General features: G+C 55.4%; 1 protein-coding gene across 1 annotated transcript in view; it reads left to right on the top strand.

Moving 5' to 3' along the window:
* The window catches only part of CUNH21orf33 (chromosome unknown C21orf33 homolog), an 8,582-nt gene extending 1,880 nt beyond the window's left edge, over nucleotides 1-6,702 (top strand). Inside the window, exons 3-7 of the mRNA XM_004631956.2 lie at nucleotides 1,114-1,227; nucleotides 1,902-2,021; nucleotides 4,620-4,712; nucleotides 5,495-5,651; nucleotides 6,123-6,702. Coding sequence (XP_004632013.1) covers nucleotides 1,114-1,227; nucleotides 1,902-2,021; nucleotides 4,620-4,712; nucleotides 5,495-5,651; nucleotides 6,123-6,251 — 613 coding nt within the window. The 3' untranslated portion in view covers nucleotides 6,252-6,702. The remainder of the gene's footprint in view (nucleotides 1-1,113; nucleotides 1,228-1,901; nucleotides 2,022-4,619; nucleotides 4,713-5,494; nucleotides 5,652-6,122) is intronic.
* The last annotated feature ends 2,668 nt before the right edge of the window (nucleotides 6,703-9,370 follow it).

Here is a 9,370-nt window from a genome sequence, read left to right as displayed (position 1 = left end):
CTGTGTGTTCAAAATGGTTAGGATAGATATATAGTTACATTCTCTTAATGAATAGAGGGATTTGTTCTAATAGTGTTTGTAAATAGGATATCATGTCTACATCTTGTACAGCAAATAACCACTAGGAAGAGAGTATGCAATGTGTTAATTATTGAAACTGCCCTACCAGTTTGATTTGGGACTGTCTCATTGCTATTTGTTTCTCAATAAAATTATGGCGAAAAATAAATAAATAAAGAAAAGAAAAGCCTTGAACACAATCAGTGGAGTGGAGACAACCCACTTGCAGCAGGACCAGGGTTTCTTGGCTGTGCTCTCAGGTGCTTCTATGATTAGTGCCTTGCCTCATTCACAAGCCTAGGCAGTCACCATTGCCTTACTTCAGCTGGCTCAGAGTTGGGAGGACTCATTTGCTGCATCGAACTTCAGTCCTCACAGTGCACGCTGAGGCTGCGGTTCTGCAGACAGCTGCTGGATGGTTGCCAGTGTGGGCCTGGAGGTGGCTCCAGACACAGGAAGCCTTCGGGGGCTGCTCTAGTGGGTCCAGCACCTGGATGCTCTTTCTTTTGTGGGTTTGGAGCAAGGGCACCTTGCAGGCAGTGGGGGGAGGGAGGGGGTACTGTGTTTGGGGTTCCTGGTGGCCAGGGCCAGATCATGAATGCCAGGCTCTGTTATCTTGGGCAGGATACTACCTTTCTCCTCAGTTTCCCTACCTGTGTCAGGGACAGTTAATGGTGCCCTGTTAAAGCACTGTGTACTGCTGGTGTTCCTCCTCCAGCCCCTGGGCAGCTATAGGCGGTCTTGTGGGCCTTGGTGAGGGCAGGGGGCCTGCAGCACCCTGACAACATGAGCAGTTCTCTCAGTGCTCCCTGTACCCCATTGTTCAGGAAGCCATAGGGTCACACATCTACCTAGCATGCTCTTGTGATTTGGCCCTGGCTGGCAGCAGGCAGTGAGATAGAGATGCAAGTGTTTTTGTCAGCAAGTGATGTTCTGAACATAGGTGTTCGCTGTGCCTGTCATTTAACTAGAACCTGTTTTGTAACAACTCCACTGTGCACTGTGAGTCGGGTATGTTCTGAACTGCTGTCTGTGTGGTTTCCTTCTACACAGGATCCTGGTGCACCTGAGCCGTGGAGGAGCTGAGGTCCAGATCTTTGCCCCTGACATCCCTCAGATGCATGTGATTGACCACACCCAGGGACAACCTTCAGAGAACCAGAGCAGGTCCATGTTCAGGCTGTGTGACAGTTTCTGGATGTGTCTTATAGACTGGACTTAACCATGCAGGGAGAGACACTTAGCCACCATCTCCATTTCGCAATACTTTTGATTTGTTCTCCTTGGTTACCTTTTGGGCTCCACATTTCAGTTCCAGCAGCATGTCTGTCCCAAGGCATGTGTGGCGCTGGCCTCTGCCCTCACTGTGGAGGACAGCCTTTGTGAGTGTCCCCAAGTGCCTTCCAGCTGGGTTCAGACAGGGAGGGGTGGGGAGAGGCACCCTGCCTACCCTTCCTCTTCTGAGAACACTGGCCCCCAAAGTCCCATAGCCACGGTTGCCATAGCATCCTGGCATGGTCCTGGCATGGCTTAGTTTTTGCTGAGTGGTGGCTTCTTGGCATCTGCTAACTCCTGTCCTGATGGGTTACATTGAATTTTGCCTGCTCCAGGGATGCACAGGGACCTCTTTCCTGTTGGCTCCTGATTTCTGAGTAGTTTGGTGTTGGTCCTGGAGGGCTAGGCTGACAGAGCCTAGCCTAGGCTCGAGGGTGCCAGGCCCCGCCACATGTTCTGTCTGGGAAGCGTTGGGTCTGTTAGGTCTCCATGTGTGAGCACACTTCCGCTGGGCCTGAGCTATCCCTGCAGGTGACTGATCCTTTCATCATCTGTGCTCTTCCCAGGAATGTTTTGACCGAGTCTGCAAGGATTGCCCGAGGCAAGATCAACAGCCTGGCCCAGCTCAGCGCAGCCAACCATGATGCAGCCATCTTCCCTGGAGGCTTCGGAGCTGCCAAAAACCTGTGCGTAAGCAAGCTTCAGGTCTGGACTATGCTTGCGCCAGAGGCTGCCTCAGCAATGGCGGCTCTCTGCTTTCTCCTCTCTGAGCCCTCCTAGTCCCTGACAGACATTGGGGTGGGTGGGGTCCTCTGTGTGAAGCCATTCAGGTCTCTGTTCCTGGGAAGTCAGTCTGTCCCTCACAGCAGCCACTTCCTGCACAAAATCTGTTGCAGGAGAAGCTGCCCTTTGGTAAGTGATTTGCCTTGCAGATGGCCCAAGCAGGAAGGGCCTCTCTTGCTGTACATTGCTGTGGGAAGTGGCTCTCGTGGGCATGGGAGCTGACCTGCACTGACCTGCACCCTGGGCCCTTAAGGGTCCTTGGCTGGAACCCTTTTCACCTCTGTAGTTCCTTTCTCCCTTCTTGGGCCTTTGTGAGAGTTATCTTGGTGCCATCCTCAGCCTGTTCCTGCCTGAGTGGCAGTGCATGGCCACTTCCCAGCAAGAGCCTTCCCTGAGCCTGCCCCTGGCTGGCCATCCAATGGGAGTCTCTAGAGCTTAGAGCTCTGGAGTCCGGGATTCAGGAGGTCCACCAACAGTCTTGCTGTCGCTAGTCAGGAAGATGGGGTGCTTTCCATGCTGTGGCATAGGAGTCAGCCCCATTAAGCATTGCCAGTACCTGCAAGTCCCAAGCTATGCCTGTTAATTGCAGGTGAGGGCCATGAGCCCTGCCCTAAAGGAGAGGACCTAAGTTCTGCTGCCAGAGGCTCCTAGCCTCCCTCCTCCATCTCTGTGTTGATCCTCAGCCCCCATAGAGCCTTGATCCAGGAGATGCCCTTTTCTCCTGCACCCTAAAGTCAGGCCCCAAGCAGGACTTCCCTGGGCTCCAGCCGCCTGCCCTCTGGCTCCTCCCCTGCCTGCCCCTGGATGCTGATTCCTCTAGGTCCTGGAGCTCTGTCCACATTCCCTGGTCCTAGCCCAAGCTGGTCCCAGCAAGGTGCTTTGATCCTTTGCCCTGTGGTCAGTGACAAGTTCACCATTTTCTCACTTCCCTATATCCAACAGAGTGACTTTGCTTTCTGAGGTGTAGCCAAGGGTGCCTGCCTGATTCTGAAGCCTCATTGCCCTACCCGTCAGCATCAGGACTCCTTCCCAAGACTGTGGCCTTTGTTGTGGCACCATTTCCCAATCAGCATGGCTCCTGCCCTTTCCTTGTTCCTCACTGTTGTGATCCTGTCGGGACGTGGTGAGATGGGACATTGGCAGATTTTTGCTTGCAACAGGACCAGGGTTTCTTGGAAAGATTGGCTGTGCTCTCAGGTGCTTCTCTGATCCAGTGCTCTGCCTGATGCACAGAAGGTCAGTGGTGGCCTCGTCAGGAGCTGTGGATGCCTGAGTGGCTGATGGTACGGTCTGCTTAGACAGTTGGACTTTGAGGGAGGCAGGCCTGCATTTCAGTACAGTCATGTGTTTAAGTGTATGGACACACTGCTATGTTCCTGGTGGCCACACCCATTCTCCCCAACGTGTCCAGGGAAGAGGCAGCCCACTGAGGCAAGGCCCCAGCCGAACCCATGTGGTCACCAAACCAGCAGTTCCTCTGAGCTTTCTTCGCTGTTAGTCCAAGGACAACAAGCAGCTGGGACTTAGCACATGCACCAGGCAGCTGGTAACAGCCTGTGAGAACGCATCCAAGGAGAGGCTTAGTATGAGCGTATAGCTGCCCCTGCTGCTGAGCCCAGCCTTCTCCCAGACATGCTCCAGCTCCACGCACTCGTGGCAGTCTTGTGGGGTGTGGCTAGAATGTGATCACACAGCCTGAGCACTCCATTGTGTATGGACTTCCATGAGAAATCCAGTTTAAAGCTGGCCCAGGTGCTGCTCAGGCACACAGATCCTGCAGGGGGACAAGCTGGTCCCTTCTGGTGGCTGTGTGGCATTCCAGCATCAGTCTAGATTGTACTTAGTTTGGAGGTGTGCTTGCCCTACACACTTGGGGGTCTTGGGAGCTTGGTGTGTTTGGACACTTGGCTCTGGCCACCTCAGGATGGACTGGGTTTCACTCCAAGGTTTCCAGGCTCTGTACAAGTGCTGAGACTGTCCTAGAACAGGAGTAGAACTGGAGCAGCATGAGAAAGTAGGAAACTATATGCCAGGCAGGACGCTTTTGTACAGTTAGCTGAGAAGAGTTTTGTAAGGTTGCGCTGCTGACAACAGCAGAGACCTCCCTCCCTTGTCCCAGCTCTTGATTCACATCTGAGAACAAAATAGAGAACCTAGAGGGTTTTTTCATTGTTGATAAAGCCAGCACCTTTTGCTGTTTGTTGGCTGGTCACGTTTCCTTTCCTAAAAGTTTTCCAGGGCTCTTGCACCCGGACTCTGCAGGGCACCATGGTCCCAGTCTGGCCAACCTGGGTCTGGTGTCCCCCCCTGCCTTTGCCAACCCTGGTGTAATCTGGAAAACCGTGTGACAGCATGGTTATGGGAAAGGTTGTGCACACATGTCCACTCAGGTCCCCTGGGAGTCAGCAGAGCCAGTTCAAAGGCACTGAGGTGGAGTGTCGGGGAGCCCTGGGCAGACATGAAAGTAGAATGGGCTGAGGCAACCTCTCCTCTGCTGGCAGGAGCACATTCGCTGTGGATGGGAAGGACTGCAGAGTCAACGAGGATGTGGCACGAGTCTTGAAGGAGTTCCACAAGGCTGGGAAGCCCATTGGGTAATGTAGCCACCAGGCTGGGGTAGGGAGGCCCCAGCTGTTGCTCAGAGCTGGGGGCCTAGGAAACCCCTGCTGTCTGCTGTTTCATTGAGGTGTTCTCAGCTCTCAGTGTCAGCTCTGGTGACCATTTGTCATGTGGATGGAACAGGATGAGGGTGCTCCTGCCCTAGAGAAGATGCTTGGGATTCTTGCCCCTTCCAGAAGTATCCTGTCCCGGTCCATCCCTCTCAGCCTCAGTGTGTTGCTGCAGCAAGGCTGGATCCAAGGCGGCCTGGGCAGACATAGCCTTGGCCTGCATCAAGGGTCCATCTCTGTCTGTGTGCTGGCCAGGATACTCTGTTTATGCCCAGGAAGGTGCTACATAGCTGTGAGGTGGCACCTAGTCACTTGGCAGTGGTGTAGTGCGGCTTCCTGTGTGTTGGAGTCTGCCCAGGGGCACTAGAGTCCCTGCCAGAGCAGAGTGGGTACAGACACGTGGCTGAAGGAAGTGGGGTGCAGGCCACCCAGCCCCTGTGACCTCCAGAGCTGTGAATGCAGGTCCTCCCTGACAGTCACTTAGCACCCTCCTCTGAGTCAGGCGTATGCAGGCCCCACCAGAGGTCTCTGACCTCCATAGCATGTGGTCGCTCACCTGAGGACCTGCCTGCCACAGCTGCACCCCTGGCTGCCCCAGTGCTGCGACTTCTGGTGCCTGAGGGAGAAGCTGGCGAGCACCAGGCTCCTGCCACCTGCTGTTGCCCATGATGTGAGTCCCAGTGCTGACGTACCTCCTCCCCTTACAGCTTGTGCTGCATTGCACCTGTCCTTGCAGCCAAAGTGCTCAGAGGTGTTGAGGTTACTGTGGGCCATGAGCAGGAAGAGGGCGGCAAGTGGCCTTACGCTGGGACTGCAGAGGCCATCAAGGCCCTGGGTGCCAAGCACTGTGTGAAGGGTGTGACCATATCCTTGCGGTGGGAGTCACTCTCGGGCATCCCTGTGTCCCTCCATGGCACCCTTGCTGGGTGGCCCTTCCCTGGGAGCTTCCACACTGACCTCGCTGGTCAGCGGAAGTGGGGGGGCAAGGCTGATGGGCAGGGAGGCTGGGCCTGTGTGGTAGGTGAGGGGTGGTGGGCCTGCACCCATCTGCTGAGCTCCTCTGCCACACCCAGGTGGCAGCGCTTCAGCCTGGGCACCATCCCTGCACTAGAAGGGCATCCAGGACCTGGGACCCAGAGGGATGGCAACAGCTGGTGCTGGGGCATGTGTGTGCCTGCTGGGGGTGGGGGTGGGATCTCCCTGGGGCTCTGAGACTCAGGAAGGCAGTCCGCAGTGGTTCCCAGAGGGACTGACCTACTGGAGGCTGCCAGCCCGTAGGAACCCAGGCCCTCCTAAATCAGGCCTTACGGATGGCTTTTCCTTAACCCGGTGCACGAAGCTCATGTGGACCAGAAAAACAAGGTGGTCACGACCCCAGCCTTCATGTGTGAGACTGAGCTGCACCATATTCACGATGGGATTGGAGTCATGGTGAAGAGCGTGCTGGAGCTCACCCGGAAGTAACGGCCTCACCTACCCACTACCAGGAGCGGTGCCCTTGGTGTGTCGCTGGGCACTCGGCAACAGTGTGATCAGCTCAGGTCCTAGGCACCTTCCTGGAGGAGGGAGCCTTGACACATGAGGTGGGGGGGCTCCAGGCAGTGGTCCCTGCTTGGCCACAGGAGCAGGGTGACTTCCCTCACCCATGTGTCCTGCAAACTGAAGTTGGAGCCAGACAGGAACCAAGTAGAGAAATAACTATTTTCACTCTCAGGTTTGATGGTTCAGAGTTTAGATGCAGAAATGTTTTAAGGTTACAAGTCTGATAATTGGGGTATGAGGAGCACCATGTTCACAGATAAAGGAAAGTTCTATAACATGAAGTAAATAATGTGCTAATTAAAACAAGGGAATTTCTGGAGCCGGTAGTCCCATTAGCCCTGGAGAATAAACTTTCCAGATTGGAAACTTTTGACATCTGTTTCAGGCCTCTGAAACTGGGGAGCGGGTTATAAGTGAGGTCTTTTCAGTTAATCTCAGTTCTCCTAATTTTCAAGAGAAAGGGGAAATCGTTAACGCTTAGCCTGGTCCCAGCCACTGGGTGGTTCCTAGACTGTGGCTTCAGGAGGAAGCCTGCACAGCCTCCAGAGCTGGAGGAACGGGGACTGGGGTGCACTGTGTCCTTTCCATGTGGTTTTGGTCTGGGAAAAACATCTCGGTGGGAATGTGAGCATCTACACACTGCCCATTCTGGAACCTTCTCCCTCCTGGTGGGGCTGCTGGATAGGCAGGCCAGGAAGCAGCTACCAAAGACATGTCCTTGATGGCGCGCTGCAGCGCGGTGCTGGCAGGTCCTCAGGAGTTCTCTTCTTCCACTCACGTTAGATGTTGGCTGGAACCGAGTCCAGGCCCTGAGAGGGAAGGCACTCAGCCTTCAGGGTAGAGAAACCACCCTCGGGCTTGGTGGGATGGGTGGCTCTACTGCTGTCCGAGCTTTACAGTTTCCGGTTCTTACAGTTTCCGTGGGACCCTGATTCTTGGTGGCCTGTGGTTCCCATCAGAGCTAGGCCTCCCTCAGTTGGCCCTGGGCAAGAACCTGGTGCTGTCCAAATGGCCATTAGCAGAGGTTGTTGAGCCTCCTGGGCTGCCAGAAGTTGGCAGTCTTCTATGTTGATGAGCATGTATGTTCATATGTGGGAGTTCTGTAGTACAGATCTGGCCCATAGTCCATATGCTTGCCTGCAGGCTGGGAACTCTCCACTTTCCCTCCTGTGCCCTTCACTCAGCCTTGTCCCTCAGTGCCTTCACGTTGTGGTCCTTTGCTTCCCTGATGCGTGACTGCCCATGTGTGGACATCTGGGCATGCTGGGCTTGGGCACTGTCCCTGGGTGTCTCCTTGGGTCTTTTGTATTCAGCCTGCACTGCCAGTGGCCCACAGTGGCTCTTCTCCCACACTGAGTATACATGTGGCAGCATGCCCCTGTGCACTCCACTCAGGCACCCAAGCTATCCTTGGTCCCCTTTGGTAGTCGGGGCTATCAAGGTCTTTGCTGAGTTCTGACTGACCTGGGGTGTGGTTGGCACGGCCTAAGCTTTCCCTTAACCCCTGCTGGTGTCTGCTGAGCTTGGCTACACCTGCCCACTCTCCTGGTTGTCCCTTTGACCAGGTCCAAAGTCGACTCTGCGCAAGTCTTCCCACCTGTTTCACAGTCACTGGCCGGGGCCCAAGTCACCAGAGAACCAGGCTCCATGTGTCCTTGTGGGCTTCACCTTGTCCCTGCAGGGTAGGGAGAACAGGTGTGGTTGCCCTGGTAGGTGTGTGTTCCTGGGGCCACCCCTGGCACGTTCAGGATGGCAGCACACTGTGGTCAGACTGCCACATGATGGCATCTGCTTTCAAGGGGCCTGGGAAGTATGGTGGAACCTACCTAGGAAGTGACCAGTGTGCCTTCACCACCTGGGAATGGTGCCCAGTTGGGACCCTGTGCAGAAGCAACAGGGGTGCTGGGGGAAGGAAATCTGGTCCCAGTACAGCACAGGCAACTTCCAATGCTGTGGGAGTGTGAAGTGCCCACACACAGGAAGTGACCCATGGCCTAGGTTTCAGCCCCTTGTCTCACTAGAGTGTCACTGAGGGCAGGTGACTGGCTGAGGGTAGGTGACTGTCCAGGAAGTGCAATGCTTTGGGAACCTCTGAGAAATGGCTGCTGTTAACCAGCACTGCAGGGCTTGGGAGAAACCACCTTGTCTGTCTGAAAACACCCAGCTATGCCCCCAGCCTCTCACTGTGCCCAGCATGGTGACCATACAGTGCTTCTGGCTGGCCCAGTCAGGCCTGCAGGTGTCTGTCCATGTGGATGCTCCTGGACCTGGGTCCAGGCAGGAAGGCCCTAGACCTGAGCTTCATGGATGGGAGTCCAGGGAGGGCTGCTGCAGACCAAAGGTAAGGTGGCAGCCACTGACTGGCCATGACTGAATCCTTCCTCGTGCCAGGAACTGTCTTACGAGTCAGAAACAGCACCTTGCCTGGCCTCAAAGTCTGCTGGGCCCTGGAGCCAGCTGGGTAGGGTGGACATGTAGTCAACTGGGAGAGGGGTGGGCAGGGCCAGGCACAGGTGAGGTGGTCAGAGAAGGGGACAAAGCCCAGGCAATGGAAGAGCAGCTGGGAGTTGGAAGCCAGCATTGGTGTGGATGGAAGGGGCTGTGGGCAGTGGGACTGGATCTGGGAACCTCTGCAGTCCAGATGAAAAGGCTGTGGGTTCACACACCACCATCAGAGTGTGCAGCAGAACCTTCAGGCTGCAGGTGTCCAGGATGACTCATAGGTGACTGCCTGCTGCACCCTTCCACGGGACAGGGCTTATCATCTCCAGGAGCCCTCCCCAAACCCCATATTCCCTGCATCTGTGTCCTCTGCCCCGCCATGGCTGCTGCCCGACATTTCACAGCTACCCATTGTTCCCTACATTTAACCCCTTGGTCCCAGCTGCCCTTGCTGCCATGCCCACTGCCCCACCCAGCACCTGGTCCAGGTATCTCTCACCTACTTGCTTTCCACCCACCCAGACATCTTCACTCCTCACCATCCTGGGTACCTCTCCCCTCTCCTGGCCCAGAAATCTCCAGTTCCAGTCCTCACTGCA

The sequence above is a fragment of the Octodon degus genome, unplaced genomic scaffold (assembly GCF_000260255.1).
Source record: "Octodon degus isolate 3935 unplaced genomic scaffold, OctDeg1.0 scaffold00045, whole genome shotgun sequence".
NCBI classification, from domain to species: domain Eukaryota; kingdom Metazoa; phylum Chordata; class Mammalia; order Rodentia; family Octodontidae; genus Octodon; species Octodon degus.
The sequence above is the reverse complement of the archived record's forward strand: the minus strand, read 5'-3'. Positions and strand labels throughout refer to the sequence as shown.